Source organism: Camellia sinensis, chromosome 4 (assembly GCF_055761805.1).
Source record: "Camellia sinensis isolate YWXY chromosome 4, ASM5576180v1, whole genome shotgun sequence".
Classification (NCBI taxonomy): domain Eukaryota; kingdom Viridiplantae; phylum Streptophyta; class Magnoliopsida; order Ericales; family Theaceae; genus Camellia; species Camellia sinensis.
Window position 1 is genome coordinate 165,248,362 of NC_138964.1, and position 26,128 is coordinate 165,274,489.

Consider the following 26,128-nt stretch of genomic DNA (forward strand, 5'->3'; position numbering starts at 1 on the left):
ATAATAGATAAATGAAATAAAAAGAAAAAGAAAAAGAAAAAAACTATGCATAATGGAGCTAGGCCACAGAACAAATTGAGAAGTCCAAGAACTGTATCTTTTTATTTATTGTTGACGCGAAAAAATTTATCTTTCCAAACTAAACGAGTATGCCTCAATACCTTACAAGAAAATTTCGAAAACAAGGAACTATTTGATGCCATGAAGGAGAGCCCACTAATCATACAAGTCGTTCATAGAATCATAGATGATAGCTGGTACATATAACAAGACTTCCGAGATTTTTAAAAGAGTTGTACGGAAAACATGTCTAGCAGCAACCATAAAAGGAGTTGATTGGTATGGGATGGAATGTCCAGTGTGGTTATAATAAATAGGCAAATAGAAAATGGCCATATCTAATATGGAAGAAGACCAAACTTCAAAACCAAATCTCAAACATTAAACATACATGTCGAAAGATGAAGGGAGAAATGAGAGAACCTCCCCTTGCGAGAAAGAAGTCAAATATATATATATATATATATATACATGTTAGTATGAGCGATCACCATGATATTACGTATGTATGTCGGAGGAAAATTTTATGACAAACAAGCAAATAATTTAATATCTTTAAAGACACAACCTTCATTGTTGGGGGTAACTAGATAAACTTCGAGAACAAATAACATTCATAGAAGGAAGTCACAGCTCGTGTTTGTTTCCATTAGTGACTCTTGCAAACTCTATCCAAAGCATCAAAAACACTCTGTAAAGTTATCTCCTCCACAATTACAACTTTGTCCCTTGATTTAGAACCATGACCTATAGAAACCTGCCTCCTTTTCACCCCAATAACCTGTTTATGAAGGAAATGAAAATTGTCAAGTGTCTTCATATGGAAACATTGCTATATGCCACAGAGAAAAAGATTCAATGAAGAACAAATAAATACGCAAAAAATTATCAAGTGGAGCATTGTTCAAATTTTTTCATACCACATGTTAACAATGTGAAAGTAGTATTAATTTCCTACAGAATAAAAATGGAAAAGGCCATAAAAAAATAAAAGAACATAAAGAAAAACAAATAATGTGGTTCCACACAAAATTAGCACTACATTGGTGCACAAAGACATCAAAGAAAATGGAAAAATTTTAGAAATCACACTTGCATGATTTCTCCAAAATCTATGAAAAAATAACTGATCAAGAACCTAAAAAAGAATTCCAGTCAAATTCCTGAAACCCCATAATCAGAAGCTTTACCAATCTCTCCTCATAAACTTTGCTCCTCAAGAACAAAAACTATATACTAGACCCCCAACTTACAAAGCATGATGCTCTAAGCACAGGCATGGACACGACATGTGACATGACAATAAACACAACACAGACATGATGACAAGGAAGCTTTGAAAAAATATAGAACACAACAGGTGAAGGTCACGTCAAGGACACATGCCATATAGTTTCATGTATTCATTATATGACATACATAACAATAAGCAATTATCATATGCCACATATGAATATTTAATTCAAAGATTATGACTGTGTTTGGTAGAGTTTTCTAAAATTTCCACTCTTACATTCTAATGCTATGTTTGGTTTGAGTTTTCAAATCATGATTCCAAATCAATTTCAAAATACATTTTAAAAACATGTTTAGTAAAGCAGATAATTTTTGAATTTTTTGCCTACTCGGTCATCTGCCCAGACATCTTCCCGGATATCCGGTCGGTTGATTGGAACAGTACTCTTTTTTCTTCGCCACCTGTTATTTTAAAAAAAAAAATTATATTTGTTTTTGATATTTTTAAATATAGAAATTATTTTTTTAGACCAAAATGACAAATTATTTTTTCAAATTGAATTTTAAAAAGAGTTCGGTTATGAGTTTTGAATAAAATTTTTAATAGAATTTTGAATTGTGTGTTTGGTTATGAGTTATACATTTTTCAATTAAATTTTGAAAACTCTTTTCAAAATTTATAACCAAACAACTTTTCTCATTTCACATGTCACATCAAAAATTCAAAACTCATAACCAAACAAATTTTCTTTTTTCAAATCATAATTCCAAAACTCACAAACTCAAAATACAACTCTATTCTCAAATTATAATTCTAAAACTCTACCAAACACTACCTATAATTTTTAAGTTTGAAGGACAATAACAAATATAAAATTTACATATATTTTTTCTAATCATTTGATTTTCAAGTTATTTTATTCAAACTTGTATTGTCTTTCATATTTGTCTAACAAATAGACGTGTTCCCAAGTCTCTAAAACATGTCCAATAGTGGAAATTTTTTAAAAACAAGACACGTTTGGACATGTGTCCAATAGGTGTTAAAAAGTGTTTGATGAGTGTCAATATTCAACACGTCCAACACTACAAGCCACCTTCTTAGAAGTGTATGTGCTTCTTAGATGACGCCATATTGCTGAATTAGCGAGTTAAATTTTCCAAAAAAGGCACCAAACATTACATTGTGCCCATAGATCTGCACTTTCACATGAATATACATACACATAACTAGCTCAAGTAAGTTTACTCCTAACATGTTCTAGAACCATACTTTCATTTTCTTCAATCTTACCAAAGCGGACTAGTACGGTCCCATCCAAGGTTTTAAATAACCATAGCATAACGGTGGCGGCAACCGGAACCGTGAAATTTTTAATTCTTCGCACATCTTTAGGAAAACATACCGATACGCATATTTTTATTTCATAATCACATTTGGTGAGGTTCAAAATGATTTTTAGTATTTTTGTTTAGTTTTAAACATGTTCCATTGTATATATACTAATTTTTATATTAGTTTTAAGTCACTATTTTCCTATTGTTAGATTTATTTAATTTTCTTTGCTTTACTAATTAGACTATGGATAACTTCTAATTTGTTAAGAAAAAAAAAAATGAAGTATGTTTAATATTAAAAATAATAGTCTCATAAACATAAGTTCAAAATAAAAAAAGACTTAGAAAATATGAGGAAGAAGAACTCCGAAAATATGAGGAAGAAGGAATATATTTCTGTTATATTCAAAACTTCTTATTTTACAAGACCAAATGGCACTCCTTATATAGGAGATATTACAAACATCATTATAACTCATTATATGCCACTTACATATTATATATTACCACTATCTACCACTAAGAACTCCGAAAATATGAGGAAGAAGGAATATATTTCTGTTATATTCAAAACTTCTTATTTTACAAGACCACATGACACTCCTTATATAGGAAATATTACAAACATCATTATAACCCATTATATGCCACTTACATATTATATATTACCACTATCTACCACTATCATATTATATACATGCCACTATCTACCACCAACACCACTATCATATTCTATACATGCCACTATCTACCACCAACACCACTATCATATTCTATACATGCCACTATCTACCACCAACACCACTATCATATGTCACTATCTTATTATATGCATTAACACAAATTTCCAGCACTCCCCCTCAAGCTGGTTTGAAGATATCTTCCATAGCCAGCTTGCTAGTCAGCTTATCAAATTGCTTCTTGTGTAGTCCCTTCGTAAGCACATCAGCTAATTGTTCACCTGTTGGAAGGTAGGTCATACAGATTATGCCAGCATTGATTTTCTCCTTGATGAAATGTTTATCCACTTCTATATGCTTTGTGCGATCATGTAGAACTGGATTATGAGCTATAGATATAGCTGCTTTGTTGTCACAATAGACCTTCATAGGTGTCGGGTGAGAAAGCTTTAATTCTTCAAGAATTCTTTTAATCCACATTACTTCACAGATTCCATGGGCAACAGCTCTGAACTCTGCTTCTGCACTACTTCTAGCTACCACATTCTATTTTTTACTCCGCCATGTAACTAGGTTCCCACCTACAAAGGAGCAGTATCCGGATGTTGATCTCCTATCTGTAACACTTCCTGCCCAGTCTGCATCTGTATATACTTCAACTTGAAGATGTCCATGTTTCTTGAACAGTAAGCCTCTCCCCGGAGTTCCTTTCAAATATCTTAAGATCTTATAAACGGCCTCAAAGTGCTCTGCCCCTGGTGAGTGCATGAACTGACTTACCATGTTGACTGCAAAGGCAATATCAGGCCGCGTATGAGACAAGTAAATCAATTTCCCGACAAGTCGCTGATATTGTTCCCTCTCTTTGACTTCTTCAGCCTTAGCAGCTTGTAACTTCAAGTTAGGCTCGATCGGAGTCTCTACCATCTTACAACCAAGCATACCTGTTTCTCCAAGGAGATCAAGAACATATTTTCTCTGATTAACGAATATACCTTCCTTGGATCTTGCAAATTCCATCCCGAGGAAATACTTGAGGGCTCCCAGATCCTTAATGTGAAATTCTTTTGCGAGTTTCTCTTTGAGGGCTGCTAACTCTGCTTCATCATTACCAGTTAAAATGATGTCATCAACATAAATAATCAAAATTGCAATTTTACTGTTTTTTGAATGTTTATAAAATATTGTGTGATCTGCTTGACTCTGCGAGAAGCCACAACTGATAGCTGCCTTCCCAAAGCGTTCAAACCACGCTCTTGGTGATTGTTTGAGTCCGTATAATGACTTGTTCAATCTGCATACTCTGTCGCTTCCAAGTATCTGTTCAAATCCCGGCGGTAGGCTCATGAACACCTCCTCTTCAAGATCACCATTGAGAAATGCATTTTTAATGTCAAGTTGATGTAGAGGCCAATCTGAATTTACTGCAAGAGATAACAGTACTCTGATGGAATTTATTTTAGCAACAGGAGCAAACGTCTCCTGATAGTCGATCCCATAAGTTTGAGTGAAGCCTTTAGCCACCAGTCTCGCCTTGTATCTCTCAACGTTTCCATCTGCGTTACATTTTATCGTAAACACCCATTTACACCCAACTGTTTTCTTATCTTTGGGTAGATCAACTATCTCCCAAGTACCACTTCTCCTTAAAGCATTCATCTCCTCCATGACTGCTAATTTCCAATTCGGATCATCCAATGCTTCCTGTATATTCCTTGGAACAAACAAGTGTGAAATCCTAGATGTGAAAGCTCTATGGTTTTTAGACAGTCTTTGATAGGAGAGGTAATTTGCAATAGGATGTTTAATGCAATTTCGGACACCTTTTCTTATTGCTATAGGAACATCAAGGTCGGAAATAGAAGGAATAGGATTACCTAAAATTTCGATGCCAGAACTCGGGTGGACATTCGGGTCATTAGGATGGACATTCGGGTCATTATTCCTCAGATGAAATCGCTTCCTAGTATAAACCTGAAGCTCAGGATTTAGATCATTTTGTAGTACTTCTCCCCCTAAACAAGAATCTTCTTGACTAGGCACCATAGAACTTGGTTCTCCTAAGTGATCATTATCAGACAGATGTGGTTTTTGTGTAGGATAAATGACATTGGGGAGCGGGATAGAAATATCCCAAAAACGGTCTTCTACTCCACTTGTCTCCCCCTGAAGAGAAGTGTTGGGGAAATAGGATTTTGTTTCCACAAATGACACATCCATACTCACATGAAATTTCTTGGTTTGAGGATCGAAACACTTATACCCCTTTTTGTTTGAGGAATAACCCAAAAAAACACATTTTATAGCACGGGGGTCAAGTTTTGAACGAAATTGACTAGGAACATGAACATAGGCAGTACATCCAAAAACTTTGGCGGGTAAATCAGAAAACAACCTCGTGTCAGGAAAAAAGTTTTGAGACAATCGAAAGGTGTTTTGTATGTTAACACCTTTGTAGGCATCCTGTTTATCAAATAAGAGGCTGTTAAAATTGCTTCACCCCATAAATATTTAGGAACATGCATGTAAAATATTATAGCACGTGCTACTTCAAGTAGATGTTTATTTTTTCGTTCTGCAATGCCATTTTGTTGAGGGGTATCCCGACATGTAGATTGATGAAAAATCCCCTTTTTTTCCAAAAACTCACCCAACTGCTCATTGAAATATTTTGTTCCATTATCAGAATGTAAAATACCAATTTTGGTTTGAAATTGGTTTTCAATCATATTGTAAAAATTTGTGAATAAATTTTTCACGTCAGATTTTTTATTCATCAAATAAATCCAACATAAGCGGGTATGGTCATCAATAAATGTTACAAACCATCTTTTACCAGAAAGAGTAGTGATTTTAGAAGGGCCCCAAACATCACTATGAATCAAATAAAAAGGTTTGGAAGCCTGGTAAGGTTTTGGCAAATAAGTAGAGCGATGAAATTTTGCAAAAATGCAACTTTCACAATGAAAAGAAGAACAATCAATCCCTTTAAATAATTCTGGAAATAAATGTTTCAGATAAAGAAAACTAGGATGTCCTAGCCTATAGTGCCATAGCATTATTTTTTCTCGAACAGAGATTGAACTAGTACTATTAAAGCTCTGAGCTTTTTTATTACTAACAGGTACTTCATCAAAGTAGTAAAGACCTTCAAGCATCCTAGCACGCCCAATCATCATCCCCGAGTTCTGGTCCTGAAATTCACAATGGGATTCAAAAAATGTAACACGACAATTAGAATCCTTAGATAGTTTACTGACGGACAAAAGGTTACAGGCTAAGTTGGGGACGTGAAGAACAGCATTGAGATTAATTTTCTCAGTTAGTTTAATAAATCATTTTCCTGCAATAGGTGAAAAACTACCATCGGCTATTCTGATTTTGTCATGACCAGAACAAGGGAAATAGGTATTAAATAAATGGGAAAAACTAGTCATGTGATCGGAGGCACCGGAATCTATGATCAACGGAGAGAAGTTTAGGCAAGAGAAGGCTTTAGGATTTCTACCTGTTTGTGCCAACAAAACACTAGGAGTACCGGATGAGGAGTTGGATTTTATCAGCTTTAAGAGTTGATCAATCTGCTCTTTGTTGAAGGGACCTGAATCGGCTTCATTAGCGGTAGGAAAGCCACGATTCTTCTCTCCTTGTTTGCTGCTTTTCCAGTTGACAGGTTTGCCATGGATCTTCCAACACGTTTCGCGTGTATGGCGAGGCTTGTTGCAAAAATCACACCAGACCCGTGGCTTATCATCAAACCTGCGCTGGTAATTTGCAGCCTTGTTGGCCGCAGCATCGCTAATTAAAGCAGAAATTTCAATTGATTCACCAGTACCTTTTTTCTTAAGCATGACGCTCATTCGGCTCTCTTCCCTTCTGACTTCGGCAAATACTTCGCCAATGGATGGGAGAGGAGGTCTGCCAATAATTCTTCCTCGCACTTCATCGAACTCAATGTTGAGGCCGGCAAGAAACTTGTAAATACGGCTGTCTTCCACAGTTTTCTTGTGGTGGTTGCAGTCGTCAACCGATTTCCATTCGTATGTGTTGAAGATGTCAAGATCCTGCCACAACCTTTTCAACGAATTGAAATATTTGGTGACGGAATCATCTCCTTGACGAATCTCTCCCAACTTCAAAGTTAATTCAAAAACTTGAGATTGATTTCCTAGGTCAGAATACATCTGACTAACATTATCCCACAATTCTTGTGCAGTAGGATAGCACATGTAATTAGAGCTTATATCCTCCTCCATGGAATTGACCAACCATGTCATAACCATGGAGTTTTCAGCGTCCCAACTGTCGAACAGCGGATCATTAACAGCAGGAGTCTTCTTGTCACCAGTGATGTAACCGATCTTTCCTTGCCCACGGATATACATCCGGACAGATTGTGACCAGCGGAGAAAATTATCACCATTTAGGCGGATGGTGGTAATTTGGACAGAGTGAGAGTTGGACGTTTTCACCGGAATGGTAGCGGCAAGGGTTGAAGTGGTTTCGGACGTGACTTCCGACATGGCTATGACGGTTTTAGGGCTGCTGTGTTTTTTTGTAGCTCTGATACCAACTTAGAAAATATGAGGAAGAAGAACTCCAAAAATATGAGGAAGAAGGAATATATTTCTGTTATATTCAAAACTTCTTATTTTACAAGACCAAATGACACTCCTTATATAGGAGATATTACAAACATCATTATAACCCATTATATGCCACTTACATATTATATATTACCACTATCTACCACTATCATATTATATACATGCCACTATCTACCACCAACACCACTATCATATTCTATACATGTCACTATCTACCACCAACACCACTATCATATTCTATACATGCCACTATCTACCACCAACACCACTATCATATGCCACTATCTTATTATATGCATTAACATAAATTTCCAGCAAAAAGGCCAGTTACACAACGGTCCTTGTAGTTTGAGGGTTGTGTCACTTTAGTCCCTAACCTTTCAATTGTGATATATTTGACCCTGAATTCTGAATTTTGTTTCAAATAAGGGCAGACAAAATTGTCAATTTGATAAAATATAAACTAATTTAACAAAAATAAATGTGAATTTTATTTTTGAATTTTTAAAAATTATTTCTACCCACCAAGGATAAAATTATAAATCTTTTACATTTTTATTTTTTTACCAAATTAAGTATGTTTTTGAATGATGATCATGTAATGATTGGTTGCTTTTGTTGATTTTTTTAATGATTATCATGTAATAAATGACTAACAAATTTTTTTTTTATGGTTATCATGTAATGAAGTGTTATTAGGCTTTTATGTATAATCGATATGTTTAATATATGAAATGTTTTTAATTTTGAATTTTTTGATTTAATGGATTTGTTTAATAATGATATTAAAATTGTCGCCATGTTTGATTTTTGAAAAAACAGAAACTAATTAAACGAAAATAAATATAAAAAATTGTATTCCTACCCTCCCAAAAGATAAAATTATATAAAAATAATTTGTTTTTAATTTTTTTTCAAAAGTCAAACATGGTGACAGTTTTAATGTGATTATTAAACCAATCCATTAAATCAAAAAATCTAAAATTAAAAACATTTTATATTAAACATATCGATTACATATTAAAAGACTAATAATCGTTCATTACATGATAACCATTCAAAAATATCTGTTAACAAAAAATACAACCATCTATTCATGATAACCATAAAAAAAATATTAATAAAAATAACCAACCATTACATGATCATCATCCAAACACACTAAAAATTAATTTGGTAAAAAAATAAAAATGTAAAAGATTTATCCATTTTATATAATTTTATCTTTGGTGGGTAGAAATAATTTTTAAAAGTTGAAAAATAATTTTCACATTTATTTTTGTCAAACTAGTTTATATTTTATTAAATTGACAACTTTGCCCTTGAAATAGAGCAACAATGTCTCCAATTGTTCTTATTTGGAACAAGATTCAAAATTTAATGTCAAATACATCACAATTGAAAGATCAGGAATCAAAGTGACACAAGTCCTAAACTACAGAGACCGTTAGTGTAATTCATCCAATAAAAAATGTCAACATAAAAATGTAAAATTACATAACATGAAATCTTAAGTTTGTTCAATAAATTTAACGCAACAGAAATAAATATAAGTATATTCAAATATAATTAAGTGAAAAAATAATGAAATCTTGCAAAAACATGTATAAATAAGAGCTTTACTTAAGTTTTATGTAACTAGAAAATAAAAAGAGAAAATAACATTATATACAAAATTTATTAAAAAATATAAATAAAAGCATAATTGTCGTAACGTCCATAACGGTGTTGCAGCGACAATGTAATGAACATTACGACCTTTTCATTCACCATTACAGTTGTGAATTTATGTCACTGTTATAGCAACTGTAATACGTGGTGATAACCACCACAACTATTATGTAATGGTGTTGCAAAACGAATGCTGCTACTTTTTAAAACCTTGGTCCCATCTATGTGGCACCATACCTAGGAAAACCCCGACGGTTAACCAAATAACTGAAAATCACTAAAAACTCATGAAACCTAAATAACGATCACCTATGGGTCAACTCACTACCTCAATCAATTCTAGTTCAAGGAACCCTAACATACCTCTGGTAAGACTTTGCAACTACTCTAATCTCCCCCCAAATCATAAACACTTAGGTAGCATTTGTTTCATGGGATTGGACTACATGTCCAATAGATTTACTAGTCCACCATTTGGTTAGCAAAGTGAAGGTCGGACTAATAATCAAATAAACATCATTTTCAGTCAAATAGTCTAGGGACTATTTATTCTAGCCTCTAGGACTAACAATCCATTATATTGCAATCCCCCTTATCCAATCCGTCCAAACAAACATGCCTACTCTCCTAGTATGCCTAATTATACTTATTTGAAAACAACAAACCACACATGATACCACCAGTTAATTGAACAATAAAATAATTCTAAAATTCCAACAAATCACCTTTCCTCCACAAATCCTAACTCTATCATGACTTGGGGTAAAATGCCACCTCCAACAATCATTCTTCAAATATGTCCATTCAAGTTCCCCAACTACATTACCAACTCCAATGGATTCCTTCCCACTAATAGAGATTATTAGCTAAAGATCACGTAATTGAAACCTCCTATATTGGTTCAATATCTCCAAAATTGTCTTTTCCTCCAAGCATTAAGTTTCATAGCTCCACTTCTAATTTAAACAATTTTCCAGTTCTCAAATCACCTCAAATCTCCCACTGAGTCCCATTCAGACTCTAGAGTTTCAAAAATTCTTAAATGTCCTCGCAATCCCTTAATTATCCATGTAGCATGCCGCTTGTGAAACAAGACATCACCAAAATAGCCCTTCATGCATGTCATCAAAAGGTGCCAAGTACCATGCTTCTTAAACAAAGTGGGTTCAGGTATTAACTCAACATGAAGTGAACTAACTTGCACACTATGAAGCACGAGTACCCCAAAAATGGTGTCGTACGGGTACCGGGTGCGGGTGCCGGTATGCGTACCGGTACAACGGTACACATACCGGGTATGCCCTTTTACCCATAAGTCATGGTTTGCTCTATTTTGTATCCTGTTTTAGACAATCAAAAAAAAAAAGAAAAAATTATATAACTTTTTAGACAAGTTCTTTTTTCAGTTTTGATATTGAAACTTTGATTTGTATATTAGATTTTGTTAGAATTTCACTATCACCTACTTCACCCACTTAAACCTACTCCACTAAACCTAACCCACTACACCACTACCACCTCACCTACTCCACTAAACCTAACCCACTACACCACTACCACCTCCACTTCACCTACTCTTCACCTACTACACACTCACCCTCTTCTATATATAGGAATCATGAATCATTGTAATAGATATCAAAACATCAATCAATAATACATACATTTTAACATGGTATCAGAGCAAGGTTGAGAATTTAGTGATTCCGCTTCACCGGCGGACAGCAGCCTCGCCTTGGCCGTCCGCCGGACAAACCCACAATTTCTAATTCTCTCTCTCCTTCCTCAACAAACTGATTCGTCACCCAACCCGTGAAGCAACGGTCCAGATTCATCCAAAACCCATCTCAGTCTACGTTTCAAGCCTCATCTGAAAGCCTCTGCGTCTGCACTATACTATAGCATTTGCATTTGCTCTCTCAGTCACTTCTTTCAATACAATGTCAGATCTTGAGGCCCCACTACGCCCCAAGAGGAAGAAGATTTGGGTGGACTATTTTGTCCAGTTCCGATGGATTTTGGTTATCTTTGTTGTCCTCCCTATCTCCTTCACATTGTACTTCATGACATATCTTGGGGACGCCAGATCTGAGTGCAAGTCCTTCAAGCAGCGTCAGAAGGAACATGATGAAAATGTCAAGAAAGTAGTGAAACGCCTCAAACAGAGGAATCCATCCAAGGACGGCCTTGTCTGCACAGCTCGGAAACCCTGGATTGCTGTTGGAATGCGCAATGTGGACTACAAGCGCGCTCGGCATTTTGAGGTTGATCTCTCTGCATTCCGAAATATCCTCGAAATCGATAGAGAGAGAATGATTGCCCGAGTTGAGCCTCTGGTCAACATGGGGCAGATAACCAGGGTTACTGTCCCGATGAATCTTGCCCTTGCAGTTGTTGCTGAACTTGATGATCTGACTGTTGGTGGCCTCATCAATGGCTACGGTATTGAAGGAAGTTCCCATATCTATGGCCTGTTTGCTGATACGGTTGTGGCCTATGAGATTGTTTTAGCTGATGGGCAGGTTGTTAGAGCTACAAAGGACAATGAATATTGTGATCTTTTCTATGCTATCCCGTGGTCTCAGGGAACACTGGGGCTTCTTGTTTCTGCTGAGATCAAGCTTATTCCAATTCAGAAAGAATTTGCAAGAAGGCCTAAAGCTGAAATTCCTGATGTGAATCTTCACGAGTGGTGGGCTTTCACAAGAACATGCTTTTTTCTCTCTCCCACTTTTCTTTTTCCACCACCCACACCACACCATCCCTTTCTTTTCTTTTCTTTATTCTCCACTCACAAAACATTATCATCACCTTTTGCACCTCACCCGTTGCTCCACTTTCTTTCTTTTCTTTTATTTTCTTTATTTATTTATTTATTTTATTATTAAAAAAAAAAAAAAAAAAAAAAAAAAAACACGGAGGAAGAAGACGAACTGCAAACTCATTTTATTCATATCGGGCCTCACCCCGATCACCATTTTACACAAAAAAAAAAAAAAAAAAAAAAAAATACAAACAAAACAACCACACCCACAGTGGGATTTTTCTTTTCCTTCTCTATTCTACTGCAGGTCTCTTCTTCTTACTTTTATCTTGGGCGTCCCGTGCCAGTCCGGTCTCCGTGTTTCCTTGTCCACCGAGCACGTTCATGCCCCCATACTCCTCCACTGCAGCATATGGAGGACCTCCAAATCGGAACATAACGGTGGCCTTCCGCTTCAGCTCCTTGTTTTCTGCCCTTAGCACGCTTATCTCTGCTCGCGCATCCTTATACATGCGTTGGAGCAGAGCCAGCTGGGAGTTTAACTGCTGCACCTCATTTGCCCTACTCTGCAGCCGGTTCGACAAGTTTGTGACCGCCGTCATGCTTTCCACACATGCCTTCAACGTATACTGATTGGCCTCCACATCCGACAGCACTGCCATTCTTTGCTCCACAGATCGCATCGGAAAGTTCAACGGAGCAAACTCCGGGGCACTTGGTTGAGGTTCCAGTGCCACCGCTCCAGTAATCTCTCTTGTTGACTCGTTGAGGTCGGGAAAGAGGGTGAGCAGACCGCGGGAAGACGAAGCCATTTTCTGGGCAACCAAGTGTTACAGACTATTTTCTGGGCAACAGAGTATTACAGACTATCTCTCCCCGCAAACGGAACTATCTTTCTCAGCAACACGAAGGATTTTTCAGAGGTTTCTCTCAGTTTTTCTCTGCCTCAGCCTCTGCCTTCGTCTTGGTTAAATAGCCGAGGCAGCCACGCGCATCGCGCGCCTCTTGACGCCCGACAAACTGGCACGCCTTTTCATGGCACATCCTTTGATAAAGTGGGCGCGCCTTTTGAGGGCGCGACTTTTGAGGGCTCACTATATATATCCATATATATCTATATTTGGGCAGCCTATATACACCATCATACAGTGTATTTTTTATGGGTCCGACAAGACTCTGTAAACTGTCCCGACATTGATTCCGCTGTAAACTGTCCCGACATTGATTCCGGTTAGCTCCTTTATGGGTCCGACAAGACTCTGTAAACTGTCCCGACATTGATTCCGGTTAGCTCCTTTATGGGTCCGGCAAGACTCTGTAAACTGTCCCGACATAGATTCCGGTTAGTTTCTACAAGGGTCCGACAAGACTCCGTAAACTGTCTTCTACAACGGTCCGACATGACCCCATAAACTGTCTTCTACAACGGTCCGACATGACCCCATAAACTGTCTTCTACAACGGTCCGACATGACCCCATAAACTGTCTTCTACAACGGTCCGACATGACCCCATAAACTGTCTTCTACAACGGTCCGACACCACCATCCAGTGTCCTCTACACCGTTATGACACCCCCATACAGTGTCCTCTACAACGTTATGACACCACCATCCAGTGTCTTCACCAATGGTCTGACACGACCATACAGTGTCTCCTATCCTTTATTATTTTTATGTATTTTCCTGTTTTGTTCCTCTCTCCAAACTCAAGTTGGTTAGTTTCTATCCTCCTTGAGTTTGCGGGGGGCTGTTAGAATTTCACTATCACCTACTTCACCCACTTAAACCTACTCCACTAAACCTAACCCACTACACCACTACCACCTCACCTACTCCACTAAACCTAACCCACTACACCACTACCACCTCCACTTCACCTACTCTTCACCTACTACACACTCACCCTCTTCTATATATAGGAATCATGAATCATTGTAATAGATATCAAAACATCAATCAATAATACATACATTTTAACAGATTTTTAGCTATAAATTTAATAAAAAAAAATATTCGACGTACCCCAACCGTACCCGTATTTTATTTTTTTAAGAATTTGCGAATTTGCCGTATCGGCATACACGTATTGTACCCGCACCCGCACCCCGTGCTTCAAAGCCTGCACCAAAGGTAGGACGAAAGATGCTTCTCGAACGCAAAGATCATTCCACACCCATGGAACCTCAACTTCATGAATCTCCTTCATAACTACCTTTGGAGTCTAGAAAAGAGATTAACGGTTGGGTTGCAACCACTTCTTCCATGGAAAGCAATGTAAGAGTAAAGCCAATATCACCCCCACCATCTACAAGAAAAGCACCATCATTGTCATGTACTTCATCTCCAATATCCTCTCCCCCCATCCACAAGATGTTGATTGTCATCATCATAAGAATAAAAGATTGAAACATCATCAAACCTATGAACGCCAACTCAACAAATTGGTTCCTCTTCATACCCATAATCAACTTCTTCATCAAATCGAATTCGATAATCCTTAGAACCATTTCTACCTTCAAAAAGAAGTTGCAACCATTGCACTCTCCCAATTAAGGTAGAAACTTGGTTACTCAACTCTTCAATCTCATTCATTCGATTTTGGTTTATCATTGGTTTTTCCAATTGAGGCCTCGTTTGGCAAGAGGCTATTTTAGCCAATTAGCCAAAAAGTTACTAAATTAGCCAAAAAGCCAACAACCCATACCAAAAAGTCAAAGATTCTCTTTTCTCTCTACTTTTTGCACATCTTTTCGTAATTAGCCAAAAAGTCATCCCAAGCATACAAGTTTTTTTTACCTACCTTTTTAGCCAAATAGCCAAAAAGTTACTAAATTAGCCTGTTCCCAAACGAGGCCTGAGGATTCATTTTTTTTTTTTTTTTTGACAAATAAGCGAACTTTATTAGAAAAGCATAAGGCAATGCAACGAATACAAAAAAGAAACAACCCACAAAAGGGCCAACAAAACTAACTAAGCAAATCCTCCACAAAATCTACAAAAACCAAAATATCGGGATCAACTGAACCCACAACCCAATTATGCAATACCAACAAAAGCCTACTCTCTAACCAAGGAACTAACTGACGTGCGTTGTGGAAAACACGCCTATTGCACTAAATCAACCAAATCAAACAATGGGAAGCAAGAGACCAAGCCTTTCGATGCCTCTTCCCAGCCTTGGCCCCACCCCAATTCTGAAGAATGCCCAACACATACCCTAGTTGCACCCAAACGATACCAAACAAAGCAACAATCAAGCTCCACAACCGATATGCAACCGGACAATGAACAAGCAAGCGATCAACCGTCTCCGCATCCCCACAACACAAACAACACCAATTTACCAAAATATGCCAATTGAGGATTCATATCCGCATTCTCTCCTGAATTCATAGAAAATGCTCTACCACAGCTACCTCTTCGATCTCATCCCCAATTGCCCGTAGTGCAAGAAACTAAAGCAGTAGAGGACACACATGGAATAAGGACAATAAGGAACTTGTGATGTACAGTATTTAGATCACAGCCAATTGGGACAATTGAACCAGCGGACATGATTGTGACACTATTGAAACAACGAAACCGAAGCTAACAGCATTCTACTGGACTCAAACCAGAAATCAAAGTCAGAATTCAAGAACTGAGAAGCCACTTGAAGATTGCAAAGTCGATTCAAAAGTTGTAACCAAGTTGCAAAATCAGTTCACCATTTTGTTTTCCAAACTTTGAACAAGTTATACTTACAGTTAGGGTTCGCATTGTTTTCTGACAATCATAGAATCAGATTTGAAAGCAAAATAATCGAAGCGATAGAATTGCACAACCGAATATGAAATCAGAGGTCAAATCTAGAATCAGAGACATGCGACATTGAGATCAATTCGCAATAGGCTGCGAACTATAACTTGAACTCAGATTCGCAAAGTCAGATCAACAGTCAAAAAACTCGTTGGAAGTAGAATCCAAGTTGTGGAGGAGAAGCACAAATCGCAATCGAGTCTGAAAACAGCTCGAAGTCGAATTCAGGTGTCTCAAATTGTACACTTCACATAGTGCTTTGACACATGAAAAATGAAACTTGGAGGTTCGATCCTCACTCACGTGTCACGACCCTATCTCGCTTGAAAGGCTCGTCATTTTAAGTCGATTGCTATTAGGGTGTCACATGGTTACAAAATTCCATTAGTGATGCATCCCTTGAGCCTATGGTTTCAGTGGACAACGAACATTTCGAGCCTAAGGTTGAAACATCGCTGGAGAAACAACCTATTGCAATGGTAACTATGCAAGATGATGCTCTAGTCACTGATTCTATTGTGGATGAGATTACTGGTGAGTATGAAATATCCTCTATTCCCAAGCCAGTTGATCTTGTTTCTTTGTCTTATGTGGAGACCCCCTTGATGCTAATGTTGATCATTTTGCTTCATAGTTAGTTGACTCTTTGTCTTCGCCTGATAATGAGAGTTCAACAGACATTATTGTTAATCATACATCTTTTGAGTTTGTTAATCCTATGCCTTCACTTGATTTTAACAGTTCTCTTAAGAATGTTCTAGCTTCTTTTTGTGATCATAGCATTATTGTCATTCCTGTGCATCACGATTCTTCTTCCTCCAAATAATTCACATTAACATTTAATGGAGATATTTATGCAATTCTTGAATATGGACCTAGTGCATGTTTTACTGATTTACCATTAAATTTAAATATTGGTCCAAATTTTTATGTGGAAGATATGATAATTGATCAAGGCATCCTGAAACCGCCAATCGTGCCTGTTGATTTGTTAACAGGAGCCAATTCTTTCCTACTACTAGCTTGTAGTCGCAACATTGCCCTCTTCCATGGAGCTTTTTCACTATCACCTTGTGGTGGTTGCACTTCATCAATCACATGCAATATTGGTTGAAGAACTGTTTTGCCAGCACAAGCTTCATCTCATGGAGTACCTTTATCTTCACAACTCTCCGGAGGAGAGTTTCTTATAATCGGGGAAATGATGGGGATCGAAAAGGCATTAGATGACAATAATTTGAAGAATTATTGAATTTTATCATTAACAAGAATTTTGATTTAATAAGATTTTATGGCTTTATTTCCATATTAGTTTTTGAAGCTATTTACCTATATATATGGGATTGTGTGAAGGAACTTTTACCTTTGAATGAATAATAATTGATTGAAAGAATTTTAAAACAACATTAATAATTGATTGCACCGTTTGTGTTTTTGGTTCTACACCAATGAGAGAGCTTAATCACAAATATTAGCTCCTTTAACTATATATTAATTTTACAAAGACATAAATACCCTTAACAGAATCCTTTGCAAGGTTAATATGTCAACGATTGTTAAACATATTGCATAAAATAAGTGGTTTCCAAGTTTAATTTAAAGAAGACTTTATGCTAAGGTGGACTGGAAGTTCTCTGAAGATTTGCTGGGAAGGAAAGAGTTTGGAAGTTCTTTGACCATATGTTCTTCTTTAACCGATAATATCCCATACTAAAAACTACTTGGCAGCTTATATCCTTTTTTCAAATGACCAATTACTTTCAAACGGTTTTGCCCTTGAATTTAAGGTTCAGCAATGCAAGTGGCGCAAAGCTATGAGTGGCATTTATTTTGAAACTTTAAAATATCATAAGTTTAGATCTACACATCCATGTTGAATTAAAATATTTAATAATTTTGGAACCTATTTGTAGATCTATCAAATAAGATCCATATTTAAAATGAAATTATTATGTAAAAAAAAAAATAGTAATAATAATAATAATAATAATAATAATAATAATTGAGAAATTTTCTCAATTTCGAAATTATGAAATTTCTAAGTTGAAAACAGAAAAAATTTCTCACAACGGTGATGGTCCTTGAGCCCACGCTGTAGTGCGCAATGCGCATGGGTCAGCTTTAATACCAAAGTAATAACTACAGGAACTCACCCAAAAGGGCTAGCCAAGGGATGTCATTTAAGTTCATTGTTCCTAGTTAAATACCCAAGCTCACCACTGCAAACTCCTGATGTGGGACGGGGTCATTACAAAAACTGCAAAGTTTCTCAGTTTCAAAGACGATTCAAAAAAATTCTCAATTTCAAAAAAAAGAAAAAGAAAAAAAACCTCAAAACTAGTAATTTCTTCCACTTTGTAACAGCCAAGGATGAAGAGAGAACCTGATGTGCTTAAATTTTGTATAAATTTTCTCTATAACCTATTTATGTAGTCACACTTAGGATCAACCACCATGTTGTGCTGAAACCGTCTATTTGAAAATTCCTTTTCTTCTGATTATTGCTCATCTTCTCTCTTTCTCCCCTCTATTTGAGGTGGTTCGTGAGGTTATAATTACAGAAGCCACCATGCATCATGTCAAATCGAAGATGCACGCTTGGCATGTTGGTGCTTTGGCAACAATGAGAGCTTTCTGAGGAGGAGATAACAATCCAAGAAGATAACTTTCTATAATAGATGCCCAAGACCATGGTAGTGTTTGGTTTTTCTATCCACAAAAAAATAAATAAATAATTTTTCTTGGAGGCTGTACCGTTCAGATTTGGTATATATTGTTTTTGTGTGTTTATGTATTGGGGTTGCTACAGCAGACTTTGGAAGGTGATTTTTTTTTTTTTGATAAATAATGATTTATTAAGAAAGCATCAAGGAGATGCCGAACAAATACAAAAAACGAACCCTCAAATAGGGACCTAACCAACTAAATCATTCACAAAGTCTAAAACAGCAAATAAATTAGGATCTACCCATCCCGACACTCAACTGTACAAAATACCACAAAAACGAGACTATAGCTGAACAATCGACTGAGCCCTTCCTTGGAAAACCCGACGATTCCACTCTAACCAAAGCAGCCACATCAAACACAAAGGAGCTAACGCCCAGGCTCTCCTCTGGTGCTTCCCAACTCGACTACCCCCCCAACACCGAAGCACATCCAGAACTTGCTTTGGTTGCACCCACACCATGCCAAATAAAGAAAAAACAAGCGCCCACAGACAAGAAGCAAGCGGACAGTGAATAATTAAATGATCCATTGTCTCTGCATCCGCACAATACATGCAACACCAATTCACCAAAATGTGATGCTGACGAATCAGATTATCAATAGTCAATAACCTACCAAATGCTACCGTCCACACAAACAAAGCCACTTTCGACGGAACACTAGAAACCCACACATGACGCGAAGGGAAAGACCTCCCACCATCGCCACACAAAGTCCCATAAAATGACGAGACGGAAAAAACACCTTTCGCACAAGGAGCTCGTCGAACCAAAACATCCTCCTCACGGCCAAGCCGAACCCCATACAAAAATGCCAACAAATCCACCAACTGTCCAAGCTCCCAATCCTGAGTCTGCGGACGAAGCACTACATCCCAAACCAACGCCTCACCTCCACCACCCAAATATGAAGCCACCATCACATTAGGATCCATAGCCCCACCCACCCACCTTATGGGACTTTGTGTGGCGAATATCCTCAGCCCCACCCACCTTAGGAATCAAAACAATAAAAGTCGCATTGAAACTCTCCTCAAAGTAGCCTGTCTGATAAAATTGCCCCATAACCGCCATGGCATCCCCCTTAACAACTTCCCAACAATGCTGGAAAAAGGCCATAATGAAACCATCTGGCCCCGGAACCTTATCTCCACTCATCCCCTTCAAAGCACCCACTACCTCCTCAAGCATGGTTGCTCCAACCCCTCAAGATTTGAGAGCCCACTAAACACCACTCCATCAACCCCCGGGCGCTATCCCTCTACTAGACGCCTAAACAAAAGCTCATAAAAACCAACAATCCCCTCCCGAACCTCCTCATCCGTTAGCTCCACCCCATCCACCTTAATCTTCCCAATCTGATTCACTCTCTGATGGGCATTTGCCATCCGATGAAAAAACTTGTATTGCGATCCCCTGCCTTCAACCACAAATACCTCGATTTCTGTCTAAAACTAACCTCCTCCATCTGAGCAATCCGAACATAATCAGCCCGCATGAGCTCCTTATGAACCACCTCCTCATCAGACAAACCCACATCAGTTTCCACATAATCCAATACCTACAATTGAGCCAACGCCTCCTCCTTCTGCCCATCCAAATGACCAAAAACCTCCTTATTCCATTGTTTCAAATCCGCCTTCAGCATTTTTAACTTCAGAGCCAGCCTATGGCTTGGAGATCCAAACACAACATAACTTGCCCACCATTGCCTTACCTTATTTGCAAACCCATCAAAACGAAGCCACATATTCTCAAGACGAAACGGCAAAGGGCCTCTCCAAATACCCCTACCATCCAACAGAATAGGCCAATGGTCAGGCACCAGCCTAGACAGACGCCGCTGAACTGCCCCTGAAAATCAATCCGAGAAAAAACGCGACCCCGAGACCACGTGTAATCCCCCCCTATAAAGGAAAATCCAACAAACGCAGCTCATCAATCAAATCCGAAAAAACTCGCATGATACCCGTCAAACGACCCCCTCCCGACCTTTCCGTCGGCCACCGCACCATATTGAAGTCGCCGCCCACACACCATGACAACGCCTAGCGAAAAGAAACACTCTCTAACTCCTCTAGAAACAGCCGCCGCTCCACAAATTGAGCAAGTCCATACACCCCTGTGAACACCCATTAAAAACCATCCTCCACACATCTAATTTTCTAGGGGAAGCCATACAAGTTTTTCTCTGGAAGCTAATTTTTGGAAGAGGAAATATTGTTGGTCTAGAAAATTGGAGCTCTTGATCATCCAAAGAGCTGAGGCCATTACAAATGAATAGTGCATAAATGTTGTCGAATGATTACTTATATTTGGTGATGGCAAGTAGCTGTCTTTGGCTTGGGGAAGTCCAAAGGGTTTTTTTTAGTCTTTCTCATGTCTACATTTATGAGGTGTGTTGTAGCTTTGGGAGAGCAAAAAGCAATGCATGGTGTATCTATACAAGGGATGTGATGTGGTTTAGTGTGTAAGATAGTGAAGTGATATACAGAGAGTGATATACATGGGTTAAAGGGAATACACAGAGTGGGCTTTGTACGGGAGGTAAAAAATAGTGTGTATTGTGTGATAAGAGTGGGTATCCTTTGTAACCCCAAGGAGTTGGCCTGGTGCCAAGGCCTTAGGTCTTGGGGGTGTGCTCCCTCCAAGATTCAGGGTTTGAAACTTCTTGGATGCTAACAATTCCTTGAGGCCATCAGACTAGGGGACAACCCTTGAATTAACCGTGGTGCACTTGCAAGAAACTCCTTGTCGAGGGCCTGTGTACCCCTGGGGATTAGTCAGGCTTTGATCTGGACACCCGAGTGCCAATCAAAAAAAAAAAAAACAGTGGGTATCCTTTGTGGGAGTGAGGCTGAGAGCAATAACAGTGAGGGAGGTGTGGGAAAAAACCAAGGTGTCTCACCATTGTAATTTTCTACTATTAGTGGATTGCTTTTCACTCACCGTGAACATAGGCATTTTGTCGAACCATGTAAAATCTATGTTCTTATTTTCTTGTGACTATTTTATTTGCTTCCATTGCTTGGGTGAAATTTATTCCTAAGAACTTATATCAAGGCGAGGTTATGAGGGAAAATATGATGGAGAAGTGGCAAGCGAAAAAGGGCCAATAGAACCAACTAATTATATTTGAGGAATAACACACGTAGGGAGGTTATCACCAAAAGTGATCCGGCGGAGCTTTGGCCGAAGTTGAAGAGTAGGTACCAGTCAAAGTCACTTACAAATCGGTTATTCTTGAAAAAAACAACTGTACGCCCTTCAAATGAGGGAAGGTGCGAATTTTATAAAGCATCTTGATGAGTTCAACTAAACTTTGACAAAGTTGGATATTATCAGTGCAAAAATCCAAGAAGAGGATTAGGCAATTCTCTGGTTGGTATCTTTCCATCATCAAATGAGCATTTGAGCACCACGTTGATGTACAGGAAGGACAATCTTGAGCTTGATGAGGTGGTCATGGCTCTCATATCCCATGAGACTGATGAAGAGAGAAAGCGAGAAAAGTTCAAGTGAAAGGGTTTTGGTGTCATCAGATGATGGTCCGGCTAGAGGGAGAACAATGGAAAAGCATGGTGGAGCCAAGCAGTCATGGAGACGTTCACAATCAAGGGGCCGCTCACAATCAAGGGGTTACATGAAAAGTACTATTATTGTGACAAGGAGGGTCATGTGGTCAAGTTTCTTGGAAACTCAAGGAGGAAAAGGAGAAGGAAAAGTCTTTGAACTCTACCGCAGTGGTGGATTCCAACCAAAATGAAGATGAGTTGTATGCGGTTTTCCCAAATTCAAGTACGAAAAATTCAGATTGGATACTTGATTCTGGATGTCCTTTTCATGTGTGCAACCCAAAAGTTTTTACTTCTTATCAAGCATGCAATGCTAACACTACTAGGATGGCTAACAATACATTGAACAAGGTTGTTATTGGCACGGTTCAATTTCGCTTGCTTGATGTAAGAGTTGTGACCTTAACCGAGGTTAGGCATGTGCCCGGTTTAAGAAAACATTTAATATCTCTCAGTATATTGGATTCTAATGGTTGCAAGTTTTCATCAAGAGTTGGAGCCCTTGGTATTTGTAAGGAAGTAGAACGGTGTTGGAAGGAAAAAATGTTTGGAAATCTTTATTTTCTTGAAGGGGTTGTTATGACACAAGGTATTACCATCAAGGTTGTTAAAATCGGGGTTCTATGTAGGATCGTTGGAAGGGACCTATGGCTTGGATCGTAGAATCAGATTGAAGATCGTAAGATTCTCTTTTAATGTAAAATAAAATGACAAATTATCTACAATGGCAATGTATGTTAAATAATTGTAAAATCATTAAAGAAAAATGATTAATTTCATATAATACATCTTCTATGTTATCATAAATTAGAAGAGATGCTTGTAAAAAGAATTTATAGTCAAATTTCTTATATAGATATACATAAATACATACATATATAAGAAATAAATGATAGGATTTTTTTTTGGTAAGATCGGGGTCATAGTAAAATCAGGATCGTAGTGCGATTCTACACGATTTTATGACTAGGATCGTAGTCACTTTTAAGATCCTACTAAATTTAAAATCCTAGTTTGATCTGAATCGTTTAGCCCAACTAGAGTCGTAGATCCGGATTGGGATTTTGATAATCATGACTGCCGTCAAACACCAAGCAAACAAGCAAGTTATACAAAGGCGGATGGGTATACAAGTGTGAAGTCAAGAAAACTACAAAAATGGTAGGAAGCAACCAATTATTCACAAGGAATTTTCGGGCAAAAAATAGGAAAATTTGAGGAAGTGTCCATCAAGAAAATGGTCTCATTTGCAAAGAACTTGGTTACTGTTTTTGAATTAGCACCCGAATGAGGTGGTGCAAACACAATAATTTTTCTCATGGACAGAAGGGGTGATTGTTGGGTTGTTCTATCCATAGAAAAATAAATAAATAGTTTTTCTTGGAGGTTTGTACAGTTCAAATTTGGTATATATTGTTTTTGTGTGTGTGTATTGGGCCGGCTACAGCAGACTTCGGAAGGTGAATTGTATACATATTTTTCTTAGGAAAGCCATACATGTTTTTCTCTGGAAGCTAATTTTTGGAAGAAGAAATATTGTTAGTCTTGAAAATTGGAGCACTTGATCATCCAAAGAGCTGAGAACATGAAAAGTGAACAGTGCATAAATACGTGTCAAATGATTACCTATATTTGGTGAGGACAAGTAGCTGTCTTTGGCTTGGGGAAGTTGGTCTATCTCATGTCTAGATTTATGAGGTGTGTTGTAGCTTTGGGAGATCAAAAAGCAGTGTATGGTGTATCTATAAAAGGGATGTGATGTGGCTTAGTATGTAAGAGAGTGAAGTGATACACAGAGAGTAATATATACTGGTCAAAGGGAATACACAATGGGTTTCATACATGAGGAACAAAATAGTGTGTATTGTGTGATGACAATGTGTATCCTTTGTGGTGGTGTGAGGTTGAGAGCAATAACCCGAGAGGGGGGGGGGGGGACACCAAGGAGTTGTATTTGTCTCACCATTGTAATTTTCTACTATTAGTGGATTGCTTCTCACTCACCGTGATCGTAGGTAATTTGCTTAACCACGTAAAATCTTTGTTCTTATTTTCTTGTGACCATTTTATATTTTATTTGCTTCCATTGTTTGGATGGGATTTATTCTCGACAACAGGTAGAACACCTTCATGCTACAGGGAGTCTCGTATGACTCTGATTTTTAGTGATAGGTATTTAAAGTTTTTTGACTCGGTGTGAGATTTCACGCATTAAAAAACATTAAGCGGGGCTTAATGTCATATAAGTACATAAAATGGACCTCCAACGAAAGATAATAAGAAGTATTGTCTAGTACATGCTAATCGTAATCCTAACTTAAGGTGAAGTAGTCTCTATTATAAGTCATTTTTGTCTTGTTAACCTCCCCACCACTGGATTCCAAAAATTCTAGACCCCCTGGGTTTCCCGAGATAGTTTTCTAGAGGCTAAGCAATAAGACTACAACTCGTACAATTACAGCATGCCCATATCTATGTTTGGTACAATAGATAAGATCAAAACGAAATTTCTTAGCACCCATTGGTGAGGATAGGAAACAACAGCTAAGCCAATTGGGATGATGTGTGTTCCTAGACAAAATGTTGTGTGCCCTATGATCTTAATAAAGTCCCGTTTGTAGCAAAAGAGTTTAGATCTTGTTCGGTCTGAATGAAAAGAGGACACTCTAGTCTCCCTAAAAAACGTAAAATAACCCACCCTTCCTTCCACCTCTGACGCTATATCAGAGCATACACAAAGAAATGTATCAAGTATTTCCATATTCCAATGTACAAGCAAAATGTTCCAATAAAACAATTTTCTGACATTTACTTAATTCGCACTTCCTAACAAGACTGAAACAGATTATATGAACATCAAATCAAACCATTAATATGCACAGAGACTGGACGTTCCAATACCCAATCAAACACGGGTAACTCTGCTTCAATTTCTCCAAGCCCAATTGTTTAGTTAGATAGCATTTAGAAATCTCTAATTTACCTATAGATAAAAACACATATATGTATGCATACAGGTAATATAGAATTGATATATATATATATATATACATTATATATAGATAGAGAGAGAGAGAGAGAGAGAGAGAGAGAGAGAGAGAGACTTACAGAGCTAATGTAGTCAATAAGAGCGGCGTTAGCTTCACCATCCTTTGGAGGGGCGTCAATTTGCACTCCTAATGCCTCGTCGCTGAAATCTGAATTTATAGGAAACCTTCAAAAACCTTATTTTGTATTTATATGTACATTATACATATGGAGAGAGAGAGTGAGAGAGAGAGAGAGAGAACCAGTGATGGTGGCGAGTTTGGAGCCGGGCTTGGCGTGGATGGTGATGGCGACGGAAGAAGGAGGAAGAAAACGAAGGCATGACGGGATTTTGGGGTTTACAGAGGCGGCATGCTGATGAGACTGAGTCGTCTCGGCCGGGTTACACTTAGCTTTGCCTTTCTTTGTCGGAGCCATACGTTTCTTCTCCTCCTGTCATTAACCCAAGGACTAAAAACGGGCTCTACAAACACCTCAAGCTCCAAATCCCAGAGATCCGAATTGCCTTAATTTTTATTTTTTATTTTTTATTTTTTTAATTATAAAATAAACAAAAATCTAAAAACATATAGACTCATTACGTGGATCGAGTTGGTGGAAAAGCATATCATCCGCAATTC

General features: G+C 37.8%; 1 protein-coding gene and 1 pseudogene across 3 annotated transcripts; one reads left to right on the forward strand and one right to left on the reverse strand.

Moving 5' to 3' along the window:
* Positions 1-489: 489 nt before the first annotated feature.
* On the reverse strand, positions 490-26,128 carry LOC114268470 (uncharacterized). Of its 2 annotated transcripts, none has more exons than XM_028209653.2 (3): positions 25,751-26,128; positions 25,569-25,657; positions 490-841 (listed from the first exon to the last, which is right to left on the reverse strand). In XM_028209653.2, the coding sequence occupies exons 1-3, from the start codon at positions 25,923-25,925 to the stop codon at positions 710-712; spliced, it is 396 nt and encodes a 131-aa protein (XP_028065454.1). In that variant the 5' UTR covers positions 25,926-26,128; the 3' UTR covers positions 490-709. The 2 variants fall into 2 exon arrangements, with proteins under 2 accessions (XP_028065454.1, XP_082778696.1); XM_082922570.1 differs by lacking the exon at positions 490-841 and adding an exon at positions 5,587-6,508 and having other exon boundaries at positions 25,751-26,038.
* LOC145823178 (delta(24)-sterol reductase pseudogene) lies at positions 11,040-13,232 on the forward strand (annotated as a pseudogene). Its single transcript, XR_014365424.1, has one exon. The product of XR_014365424.1 is annotated as a delta(24)-sterol reductase pseudogene (transcript).